The 13,309-nt window shown below is 38.4% G+C and overlaps 1 protein-coding gene across 3 annotated transcripts in view; it reads right to left on the bottom strand.

The window, feature by feature from the left end:
* Positions 1-2,536: 2,536 nt before the first annotated feature.
* Positions 2,537-13,309, bottom strand: part of CAP2 (cyclase associated actin cytoskeleton regulatory protein 2) — a 133,408-nt gene continuing 122,635 nt past the window's right edge. For all 3 annotated transcript variants that reach the window (XM_069493750.1, XM_069493751.1, XM_069493748.1), the window contains 2 exons: positions 8,731-8,871; positions 2,537-3,940 (listed from right to left, as the gene is read on the bottom strand). In XM_069493750.1, coding sequence (XP_069349851.1) covers positions 3,857-3,940; positions 8,731-8,871 — 225 coding nt within the window. In that variant the 3' untranslated portion in view covers positions 2,537-3,856. The remainder of the gene's footprint in view (positions 3,941-8,730; positions 8,872-13,309) is intronic.

A 13,309-nucleotide genomic window follows, 5' to 3' on the forward strand; every position in this document is an offset into this window, starting at 1 on the left:
GGCTCTGGGTGGCAGAGCCCTGCCTGTCCTGTAGACCAGGCTGCAGCAAGGGGGAAAGAAGTTGTGTTCCTTGGTGGCAACACAGCAGACACCAACAGGAAGTCCAGTGAGCTCTGCTCTTTCCTGTCCAAGCACACACGAGCTTTCTGACACCCCGTAACTCCTCGCCTTGCACCAAGTGGAAGGTAAACTCCCATCAGCCAGCAAAACAAATAAACAAAAATTTTAAAAACTGCACCCTTCTGATCAGTTGCCAGGATGAATTATTGGCATCGGGAAAGTACTGATTTTTCAATGGGAAACCTTTGTGATATTGGTGCAAGGAATTTAAAAATTAGAATTATGGTTTTTAGTAAGTGATGCATTTCCTTCATCTGGATCTGCATATCATTATGGGGTATCATTTTTTGACTATCAATCATCCTAAAAAGCAAGGTATTGAAATAAAGTAGACTTAGAACTCAACTAGTCAGAGGTGTAGTTTTAGGAAAAAAATCATCTTTAGATATAAAATGAGACATTGTACTGGAGGGAAACCTGAAAAAAATTTCTCTAATAAGCAAACGTTACCCTTTGTTAGTTGCATATTCTGTGCCAAGTTACTAAGCAAACAGTAGAAGAACAAAAGCCATTTGGAGAAATCTGGCTGAACTATCACTGGGTAATTTAGGCTGGCTTACTTTCCACTTGCAACACAGATATAAGCTTCATCATATACAGAAACATTGAAATGGTTAAATGTGCAAAAGAAATCTGTGACAGATTATAAAATCAGCTTGTCTGAGTCGAAGCAATTAAAGCCCTTAAAATTGCATCTGTATCTGAAGTGGTGCAGAAAGTGCCAATGGTTTAAAATAATCCTTTTGAAATGAACATGTTTAATGTAATTTCATTTTTAGAATATTTAATTTATGAAATAATGCCTAAGGATTTGGTATCGGGAAAAGACTCCAGACCCATATAGCCAACTGCCTACTCTCCATTTCTAATTAAATATCACAGACATATTGTGATGTAAGCATGTTCAAGACTGAACCATGGTTTCTCCCAGATCTGGTTCTCTGTTCAGTGTTTCCTATCACAGGAAATGGCTGGTTTTAAATCTATGATGAAAAGTATGAAAGGAGCCAGAGAATTACATCGTGTATCACAAAATCAAAGGGAGTTTAGTAAGAAAAGGGCAGTGTCAAGAATCCCAATTGATGAGAAATGAATGAAGTCGCTGGATTTGATGACCTTTGAGAGTTTCGGAACCCATGCTAATGTCATGGGTTCTCAGCTTTCTCATCTTTAAAATGAGAGGATTCCCTAGATAAACTCTCATTTAGAGTCTAAGAAGCTGAAGTAGACATTTTCAGTGAATGAAAGAATAAATTAATAAAATGACATGCATTTCCTATCAGTTCCGTAGATAAGGATACATGGTTAGAACTGAGTCCTCACTTCAAGATATCTTGCTGTGAAAGGAATACTATCAGTAATAGATTTTCTAAGAGGACAGTATTAAGAAAAGGATTTTCAAGGCAACAAAGACGTATCTCTTTCAAATCATCATTTTTATCTTGTAAGACTACAAAATAAAGAGATATAGGAGAGTCTCTTGGCACTTAATTTTTTGACAGCGATTTTCATTTTGACTTTTTGTGAATGTATACAATGTGCAATTCTGCTAAGTATGGATTTCTTTTTTAAATTTTTAAAAATTTATTTTTTCTTTATTTTTTACTGTCAATCTCCCTTGAGTATGAGGTATGGGTTTCTCAATTTTTCGGCAATATTTATTAGGTCATAGCATTAGTTACACTGGAATTCAAAAGGTACAAGAAACTGAGTATATTGGATTTGCAGCACTGTTTCTGGCAATTGTTTATACATTGCCAAAATTTTTTCGACAAATTCAACCTACTCTTAAATCACACAAGTAGGAACTTAAGGCACAGAGGGCTGGTAAAATAATTGTTTGACTCTCAAGTTCAGACTTTCAATATCTATGGTGAAGCACTTTGAAAGACTGATATCAAGACTAAGGCAAGCTGACAGATTCTAAGAATTTTGAGTGGATTTATTTCTCAATGTAAAATTATTGCTACATAATGGCTATGTAATATATACTTTTAAAGTCTTTTCTTCCCAGTTAATATTTTTTCCACTAGAAGTTTATTTATACATTTATTACAAGTTATTTGTATTTATGTTATAGATTTGTAATATATAGTATATGTAGTATACTTATAAAATCATTTGTTTTGGGGGATGTTTACCTTAACAAAGGTCTACGAGGAGGATTTTCTCAGTGAAGAGGACTTGACTTATCAAACTGGATTCTAGCCTTCACCGACAGTCATTCCAGCTGCAAAGGTTTTATGTGATGCTGTCTCGAGGAAGCAGCCATTCATCAGAGAAGCCGATGGCAGGCTGGATAAATTCTCTGATTCAACCAGCAGGATTCAGCTGCCTTTCCTAAATCTCACATATGAGCAAGAGGCAAATCAAAGAGGAAAAAAAATAATTTTGACACCCAGGATTCATCAGAGTATTTAAACAATTAGAATTTTACTTTATTTCAGAATAAGTTTACAGTTGAAAAATGATATTTACTAAAGCCACAACATCATTCATACAGATAAAACTTTTATAGCAAAACCTTGATACATGAGCATTAATAATTTGAATACTATATGGATATAGAAGATATTTAAAAAACGGAAATGATGTATTCCAAAGGCTGTAATAGGCACAATATATATGCTTGTATTGGGTCTGCAAGCATTATAACTATAATTCATTAAATGTGATCCAAGAAGTTGCAGATTTTTCAGCATTATGTACTGAAAAGATACAAAGGAATATCATAATTACTCTTACATTGAAAAAGCATGTACTATCAAGACTACAAAATAGGAGCAGCAAGCCAAACCAACAAATTATTCCTTAGGTTTTAGAAGAAGTTATACATCTATGGCTTTTTCATGTTCATTGTTGAGACTGGTTAGCAAGTCTGGCAGGTGGAAAAGAAGAAATTAGTCTATAATAAAACATTAAAGACATAATTTACAAGGCATCTGATATTTAACATGTTCAAAGTTGGAAAAAACTCGAGCTTGATCTTAGAGCAAAATTGTGAGGTATTACATAGCCCTCCCATCAATCTTTTGGCATAAGAATCTCTTATGCAGAAAAGAGTTTTCAAATGACATGGTGGAAAAATATTTAAGATGAACAATTAGAATTTACTTTCGGTTTTTAGTAACTATAAAGAATATAGATCTTCCAAGGACCAAGAAACCGCATTTGGTCCTTAATATGGAATTTTCTTATTTTTTTTTTAAAAGCGTGAGTTGAAATATGTATTCATGCTGACAGTGTATACACGCTGATAAAGGTGAACATGTGGTAAAAATAAGAAAAAATATCGTACATTTTTCAGGGCACACTACTACTACGTCATATTGAAATTATTCTAGGAGGTAAAAATGTACATCTTAGATTCTCAAAGGTTTTATTTTTCAACTAGCAATTAAATGTAAGTGTAAAAGTGAATCATGCAGCATTTTTACCTATCAGTTACTAAGTTCATGATATGAGGGGAACAGAGTTCTTTTTTTCCCTTTAAATCTGTAATGCTCAGAAGTCGTCATGTGGAACTAAAATTACACAAAGGCAAATCATGAAGAAACGTTAAATATTTCAAAATGCCCACGAAAGCGTGCCAGAAACGATGCTGTTTCTACAGCACAGAACTGTTGGAGGCCAAAACTAAAGCAGTAGTGTCACTGCAACTTCTAGCTCTTCAATGCTGCTTTTTTGTTTGTTTGATAGAGGAGATTCAGGTGAGGGGGTACGGTCTCTCGGGAAGTTAGGCCATAATTTCTGCAGGTTCAGTGACCAACTTGGATCCATCCCATACCGTCTTGAACTGTTCAGGAACGGGAAATTCTCTCTGGAAAAAGGCAAGGACAAAGTTATTTAAACTAAGGCTTTCTTTTGCAAACAGATGGGAGGCTGATTTGTGCCACATGGTGGGCAAAGAAATTCAGTCGAACTCAAAGCTGCATCAGGGAGAGGTCTTTGTCACACGAAGACTCAAATATGTCACGTGTCAGTTCTGTGACTGCATTCCAGTGTCATCATTCAAGCTAGCATTTACTAAGAACCAGGCATTCTTCCAAGCACCGGACACAGACGAACTCAACTGATCTCCCGCAACAACCCTGTGAGCTGGCTGTCATTGTGATGCCATCTATGGGAAGCAGAGGTCCGAGAGGTTAAGCAGCTGGCCCAAGAGGATATCGCTAGTAAGCAGAGCAGCCAGAATTCCAACGGAGGCAGCCTCTCTTACCCACTACTCTCCACCAAACCTCAACATGCACACGAATCAACCAGGGATCTTACTAAAATGCAGATTTTGATTCAGTATGTGTGAGGAAAGGAGTGAGAATCTGCATTTCCTACGTGCTCCCAGGTGACGCCAACTCTGCTGGTCCCGGCAACTAGAGTAGAAAGGGCTTTACCCCAGAGCTATCTCTCTGCTCTTTGACAAATCATAAAAACATGCTCAGGGTTGGATATACATTTGTTATGCTTCACCATGTCACCCTACTCTTCCCATTAGAAAATACACACACACACACACGCGAAAAGTAGAGAATAAATAGCCAAAATAAAAGTCGTTTCGGATTCTCTCCTTTCTCAGAGAGTGAGTCTCCAGTTATTTCAGACGAGGATCAAAGAGGAGGGCAAGGAGCCTTGGCCCTGGCTTCCGGAGCCTCCCTGGACTTACTGTCCAAGCAGTGCTTGCTGAGACCCCTGCATCTGGCAAGCTGCTGTATAGACATCATGAGAAGTGATGTGTCAGTGGAACACACATGCGACTCGCTGTCTCCTAGATGTAGGATCCAGCTGTTTCTTTGGAAAGAAGTGATTTATTTATTTTAAAGAGAAGGCCCCTGCTATCATGAGTAATGAATTCTCCTTGAGTGAAATCTGCAATGGAAAAATCTTAAAAGGAAGTAAAAAGCCACAATCTCGATAACCTTATGTGCTTGTGTCTGTGTAGCCAATACACCTTCTGGGCTCTTCTTGATGAGTAAATGAGGCTTGGTGTTTGTTCTTAAGCAACAGGCCAAGTAGCGAGTGCTCGAGAGAGAAGGCACCTCTGTGACAGCTACTGCACGACAGCTGCCCCCAATCTGTTTTTGGCAGAGAGGTGGTAGTAATATGATGACGGATCTTCTCTGGGAGGCTGATTTCTTTCAGGATGAAGCATCCCCACCATCCATTCCCACATTACAATGCCCATGGCAGGTCCTCTGTATTGTTGCCCGCCTCCTTCAACTGAAAACCCATAAAGAGGGCCAAGGACTGAGGCCACAGGCAATTTAGCTACAGAGGCAAGCCCTTAGTTTTTCAGCATAAAAGCTCAGGTTTTGATCTATACTCATCCTTTAGGCCAGTGGATCTCAATGTTGGGTCCACATTGGAATCACCTGGGAAGCTTTAGCAACTAGAGATGCCTGGTCCCACACCCAAGGGTTGTGGCTTCGTCAGTCTGGAGTACTCACCCAGGCCCCAGTGCTGTCTTAGCACACCCAGGGCCATGCAGCTGAGCCTTCTGCTTAAACAGCTGCCAAGCCCAGGGCTCACCCCAATTTTTGGCCCTCCCGTGCTGAAGCTGTTCTGTATTGGCTTTAGCTCTCCAGTAGTTGTTTTAGGTGGAGAGCTCAAGAAGGCACTTTGTTCTAGCACGGGGATTCTTTCTAGTGAGGCTGTCCATACACCTAGTAGTGAACCATGGCCTGAGGCTTGCAGAGTTTTGTTTTTTTAAACTGAAATGATGAATTCTATGCTGCCATAGATGGAATGTAGCTGGGCAGAGCTGAGGGACTTAGTGATGAGGAAGGGAGAACATGGCAGCAGTTCTGCTGTCTGCTTAAGATCAACCTGCGTGCTGACTGCTCTGCAGATGTGGGCGATCGACCCCACAGGCTGACAGGGGTCCTCTTCCAAAGGTGTGCCTGCTAAGTTAACATTTTCTCCCGCCCTTCCCTGGTTCACTGACTCCCTGCACAGTTAGAGGGAATTATCTCTACTTATTTCCCTCCTTCCGAGTAGCAACAATGAGCAGATCCGTCACACTTCGTGATTCAGAAAATGTATTTATTTATACTCCCTTTTCACTGTGCGAATAGGATACGTGCGTGCTTCTTTTAGAAGCTGCTTTGTTGGGGAGAGGAAACAAGGAAAATAAACAGTGGCAAAACCACTTAGGCTATTGTTTCTCAGAAGAGCCGTAGGATGGACAGATGACATTAGAATCACCTGGGATGCCTGTTAAAGATCCAGACTACTGGGTCTCACTCCATCCAAGCCTCCCGAATCCAACCTCCAGGTGCAGGGTTTGGGAGTTGGCATTCCCATCAAGCTTCCTAGCTGATTCTTATGTTGAGCCTGAGAACCTCTGACTTAAGTACACCTGCACAAATAAATCTGCTTATTGTCCCCCCCTCCTCCCTCCCATTTTTTCCCTAAAGCATTTCTCCCTCTTTCCTGTTTACCTCCACCAGAGCAAAGGAAAATATTTAGTCCTACATAGTGGGAACTCAGACACATGCTATGCCATTTGATAAAAGCTAGCCCATTAAGGTAATTATTCATATACTGCCTGGAGAATCTCAAATCCAAAATTGAGCAGTCAAGAAAAACATGTTGGAAAAATTCTTATAGACATTGGCCTAGGAAAAGAATTTATGAACAAGACCCCAAAAGCAATCGCAGCAACAACAAAAACACAAATAAATGGGACCTAATCAAATTTAAAAAGTTGCTCAACATCTCTAATCATTAGGGAAATGCAAATCAAAACCACAATGAGATATAACCTAACTCCAGTAAGATTGGCCTTTATCAAAAAATCCCAAAGCAACAAATGCTGGTGTGGATGTGGAGAGATAGGAACACTCTTAGACTGCTGGTGGGACTGCAAATTAGTGCAACCTGTGTGGAAAAGAATTTGGAGATACCTCAAAGAGCTACAAGTAGAACTACTATTTGATCCAGCAATAGCAATATTAGGCATCTACCCAAAGGAACAAAAGTCATTCTATAATAAAGACATCTGCACTCGAATGTTTATGGAAGCACAATTCACTATAGCAAGGATGTGGAAACAACAAGTGCCTGTCAATCCGTGAGTGGATTAATAAAATATAGTATATGTATACAATGGAATACTACTCAATTATAAGTAACCATGGTGATCTAGCACCTGTTATATTTTCCTGGATAGAGCTTGAGCCCATCCTCCGAAGTGAGGCATCACAAGAATGGAAGAATAGGCACCACATGTACTCACCATCAAACTGGCACTGACTGATCAACACTAAGGTGCTCACACAGTAGTAATATTCTTTGGGGGCAGGGGGGTTGGGGGTGGGTAAACTCACAACTAATGGATGTGGTGAGCGTTGTAGTGGGGGAAAGGGCACGTCTCAAATCATGGCTGGGAGGTGGCAAAGTAATAACATGTAACCAAAATGTTTATACCACCATAATTTCCTGAAATAAAAAAAATAAAAAAAAACTACTTCTGCACAGCCAAGGAAACAATCATTAGAGTGAAAAGACAACCTACAGAATGAGAGAAAATATTTGCATGCTATACATACGATAAAGGGCTAAAAACCAGAATCTATAAAGAACTCAAGCAAATCAGCAAGAAAAAAACCAAACAACCCCATTAAGAAGTGGGCAAAAGACATGAACAGAAACTTTTCAAAAGAAGATAGACTAATGGCCAACAAACATAAGAAAATATGCTCAACATCTCTAATCAGGGAAATGCAAATCAAAACCACAATGAGGTATCACTTAACATCAGTGAGAACGGCTTTTATCAAAAAGTCCCAAAATAGCAAATGTTGGTGTGGATGCAGAGAGATAGGAACACTTACACACTGTTGGTGGGACTGCAAAGCAGTACAACCTCTATGTAATGTAGCATGGAGACACCTCAAAGAACTAAAAGTCGACCTACCATTTGATCTAGCAATCCCACTACTGGGTATTTACCCAAAGGAAAAAAAGCCATTTTATAAAAAAAACCACTTGCACTCAAATGTTTACAGCAGCACAATTCACAACTGCAAAGACGTGGAAACAACCCAAGTGCCCATTATTACATGAGTGGATTAATAAAATGTGGTGTATATATACTCAGCCATAAAATAATGGTGAACTAATACCTCTTGTATTAACCTGGATGGAACAGAAGCCCATTCTTCTACGTGCAGTATCACAAGAAGGGAAAAACAAACACTACATGTACTCACCATTAAACTGGAATTCACTGATCAACCACTTATGTGCACATATGGAAGTAACACTCATCGGAAATCAAGCAGGTGGGAGGGGGAGGAGGGGATGGGTAAATTCACACCTAACAGGTACAGTGCACACTATCTGAGTGATGGGCACACTTTATAACTGTGACTCAAATGGTACGAAAGCAATTTATGTAACCAAAACATTTGTACCCCTGTAATATTCTGAAATAAAAATAAAGAAGCTAACAGGAGAGAAGAGGCGTGGAAGGCAGCTCCCTGAATTCCTCTCCTGCCTGTGAATTACTCTACAAATAAAGTTCACAGGTTGGTAGTTGATTAATCAATCTCTAAGAATGTTAATAATGAAGGCTCAAGAAAAATTCTTGACAGCCTTTTGAAAGGTACTTACATAATCACCATCCTGAGGGATAAGTATATTCATTTCAGATGACTTAGCACTCACAATCGCACAGTCTAACGCGTCTTCGCTGAGGTATATGTGGCAACCTTCTGTCTTATTAATGGAAATTGTTGGCACTCTTCCCATTACCTAAAATAGAAAAAAAAAATCTGAGACCAAAGCAAAGGAACAGAAATCACCATGCCCCCAGATAAACATGATCTAGATTCCTCTTGGCTTTAGCTTGGGCTTAAGCAAGCATTGGGATTCACTGGGTCAGAGCTGGGGAGGCTGGTTAATGGCAAAGTCTCCAGGCTGAATAGGATAGGTGTCATTTGGGGACAGAATGAAAGGACCACACAAGGGGATTCTCAAACCTCAGGGTCTTTTTCCTGAGACAAAACTAAGGGATTCATTTGGAAGCAGCTAGATGTTCAGAAAAAGCCTCACAACCTAGTCAGTGGATTTGAAACATATATTTGATTTCATGATAAAAGAAACAAAATGCATTGTTTTCATTTGCTCAAAATTTTAGTTCTGACAAATCTCTACAAAACTTGGATTAAAACAAGTGCTAATATTGTCATTTATGAGTAAAATTGTTCTTTAGTAAAAACTAAGTAGATTTTTCTTGAACTTAACTAAGAATAAGAAACAACTGCTATTCTTTTCACGTAAGTTCTTTGCTGGATAAAAATCTCACGGGCTGAATTTGAGGCTTAAATGAGATGCGTGTCTATGTATTTTGAAATGGATTCATTTCAAGAGCCAAAACTGGGGGCTCAGCTCAGGACACTCATTATATAGATAAACAGGACCATATACAAGAGGAGGCGATTCTCAGGTATTGTTTATAAATATCTAAGTGCTATAAAAATTCTGATAGTTTTAAATTTCTCTTCCAACAATCAGTTTTCAGACACCACCCCAAAATCTCCATAAGGGCAGACTGTTCCCCCAAAGACCATATTACAATTCTATAATTTTCCTTCTTCTAATGGTAATTAAAGCGATAAGGACATCTCCTTTTTCACTCTGAAGAAAAGGCTGGATTGCAAACCAAAGCAGCAACTCCTGTTGATGGTGCAAGTGATGTAAAGAATTCCTTGGAGGGAGTCTAGCCAGGTCACCCTGGTTCTGTTTTCTCCCCTCTCTCCATAGAAACTGGACACTGAATTGGAATTGAGTCCCAGTGCAAAAAAAAAAAAAAAAGGCAGAGGTAATTCAAGGTCAGGTAAGCATAGAGCTCCACCATAAATATAATAATATTAACACTGTGCATATATCTATATTTTAAGAATGTGTCAGCACTAATGTTTCAGTAATTTCTATTTTTTAATTTTTGTTATTTTTTATTTTGAAGGCTGGATGAGGGAATGTTTTGGTAATTTCTAGATTAGCTTTTTTTATAATGATGAGGAGCAGTTACACACTGACCAGAACTCTAGAACACCAGGCTAGTAAAGGAAAAGGGGTAGTTAGTGAGTCTTAGGTGGTTTGTTTATGAGATAGAGTGGGAATACTTTATGCTAATATGTTTTATTTATATTTATGTTATATGTTGTTATATTATGTTAAAAATGCTGAAATACCCTATGTATCTGAAAAGGCAACACAGGTTGAATATCCCTTATCTGAAATGCTTGGGACCAGAGTGTTTTGGATTTGGGATTTTTTCCCCCAGATTTTGGAATATTTGCACATACATAACAAGATATCTTGGGGATGGGATCCAAGTCTACACATGACATTCATTTATGTTTCATGTATACCTTGTGCACATAGCCTGAAGGTAATTTTACACATTTTAAATAATTTTGTGCATGAAACAAAATTTGTGTACATGAAGTCAGGTGTGGAATTTTTCACTTCTGGTGCCATATTGGTGCTCAAAAAGTATCAGATTTTGGGGCATTTTGGATTTTCGGATTAGGGATGCTCCATACGTAGCTGAATTGTAAGAATAGCTCTAGTATGTTAAGAATTGTAATTTTCACAGCATTTTGGTCAGTACTGCATTTGGGTACACAGTAAACATGTCTTTCTTTCCTGGTAGTTTATGAACATCTTGAGGACAGAAGTTGTTTCCTATCAAGAGAGCTGGGCTAAAGAATAGCTCCTTTACTGAGTGGTGGGTGACATGTGACCATGCCTAGGGCCAATACTCTTGCATTTAAGACATGTTTCTATATTAATATTGTTTTTCATGAATTTATTTCTCCATCAAATTCAAAAAATTTCCATTGACTATGTTAGTCTCTTCTCTCCCCCATAATTTGTACTACTTTCCTAGGATAGTTTGCCAAAAATAGGATTATTGGGCCAAATCATAAACTTTTGTCCATGCCCCTTCTCCCCCTTTCAATCTTTTAACAGCGTTATTGAGGTAATATCTGAAAACATAGAATTAACCCATTTTAAGTGTACAATTTAATGATATTTAATAAATTGACAGAGTTGTGCAATCATCACTACAACCCAGTTTTAGAACATTTCCATCAGCACCATAACACCCCTAATGCCCACTTACAGTCAATCCCCACCTCCTACCTCCAGGCAACCACTAATTTACTCTCTGTTTCTATTGTGTCCAGGCCCATTTATTTTATTTTATTTTATTTTTTTTTTGAGACAGAGTCTTGCTCTGTTGCCTGGGGTAGAGTAAGTGCCATGGCGTCAGCCTAGCTCACAGCAAACTCAAACTCAAGTGATCCAACTGCCTCAGCCTCCCGAGTAGCTGGGACTACAGGCATGCGCCACGATCCCTGGCTAATTTTTTCTATATATATATTTTTAGTTGTCCAGCTAATTTCTTTCGATTTTTAGTAGAGACGGGGGTCTCACTCTTGCTCAGGCTGGTCTTGAACTCCTCACCTCGAGCGATCCACCTGCCTCGGCCTCCCAGAGTGCTAGGATTACAGGCGTGAACCACCGCGCCCGGCCAAAGCCCATTTATTTATTTATTTATGAGATGGGGTTTTGCTCTGTTGCCCAGGCTGGAATGCAGTGGTATGATCAAAACTCACTGCAGCCTCCAACTCCTGGGCCCAAGTGATCCTCCTGCCTCAGCCTCCCGAGTACCTAGGACTACAGGCGTGTGCCACCATGCCTGGCTAATTTTAGAATTTTTTGTACAGATGAGGTCTCACTATGTTACCGAGGCTGGTCTCAAACTCCTGAGCTCAAGCAATTCTCCTGCCTTGGCTTCCCAAAGTGCTGGGATTACAGGCGTTACCCATTGAGCCTGGCCAGGCCCTTTTAAAACAATTTATTCAGTGTTTTAAATAGGTAATGACAGTCACTTGGTTTGAATATCCAAAAGTTCATAAAGCATTCAGTAAAGTGTCTCTCTCTCATCTCTACACCATACTGCCAAATTTCTATACCTCCTGCACAGGTAACCAAGGTTTATCCTTCCAGAGAGCATTTTTATAATGCATATGCTTAAAAAATCGTGACATATTTCAAATGTCTATATGCTTAAAAATTATGATATATTTCAAACATAGAAACATACAACAATAATATAACAAAAACATAAATACATATATGTCCACCAAATAGCTTTAGGAGAATTGTATTTTGGCTTATTTGCTTTATTTTTTTAGGACTAAAATCTGACAATCTAGTGAAGTTCTGTCAATATCATTCACTCTTTCACCTTCCCTTCTTCCCTGCTCAGATGTAACTACTCTTCTGAATTTTGTGTTTATCATTCACTGGGTCTGCCCAGCAGGTGAGGTGCCTGGGGTGGCTGCCTTGAACTCTCGTAAACATATTTAATATGTGTGTATTGTTTTGCATGTTTTCAATCTTTTTAATAATTTTTTTATAAATTGATACATTATATACTACTTGCCATTCTGTAACTTGCTTTTATTGCTTAATGTTGTTTTTGAGATTAACCTATTTTTATATATGTAACTTAGCTCATTCACTTTAACTACTGTACAGTATTCTACGGGGAGGATTTATTTATTCATGTACCAATTGGTAGACATTTAACTTGTTCTAATTGCCATTATGAATATTTCAATAAACATATTTACACATCTCCTTGGCACATGTACTAGAGCTTCTTTAGAGTATATACCTAAGTGTAGAATTATTCAGTCACAGGCTATGAATGTGATTTTATTAGATGGTGCCAATTTCCTTAGCAGTGAGTGTAATAGATTTACTCTCCTGACACTGATATATCAGCGTTCTCATTATTCCACTTCCTTAATAATCCTGTATCATCAGACTTTAATATATAGGCAGTCTTCAAATTGCAGTTCCCATATGCATAAGATTCAGTTAACAAAACACCTTGCAAAGTAAAGACAGCCTGAATGTAAAGGGATGAGTGTGAAAAGATATATCTAATTGTGGTATTAATTTGCATTTCTACTTCTACTAGTTAGACAGGTTATGCATATTTTCATATATTTATGAACCGTTTCAGTTTTTTCTTCTTTGAATTGTCTTAATATTTCTTTGCCTATTTTTCTATTGATTGTTAGTCTTTTTCTTTTTGATTTATGTTAAGTTCTTCATATATTCTGGATACAAATTCTTTTTTTTTTAAATTGAGACAGAGTCTTGC

Source organism: Eulemur rufifrons, chromosome 18 (genome assembly GCF_041146395.1).
Source record: "Eulemur rufifrons isolate Redbay chromosome 18, OSU_ERuf_1, whole genome shotgun sequence".
Classification (NCBI taxonomy): Eukaryota; Metazoa; Chordata; class Mammalia; order Primates; family Lemuridae; genus Eulemur; species Eulemur rufifrons.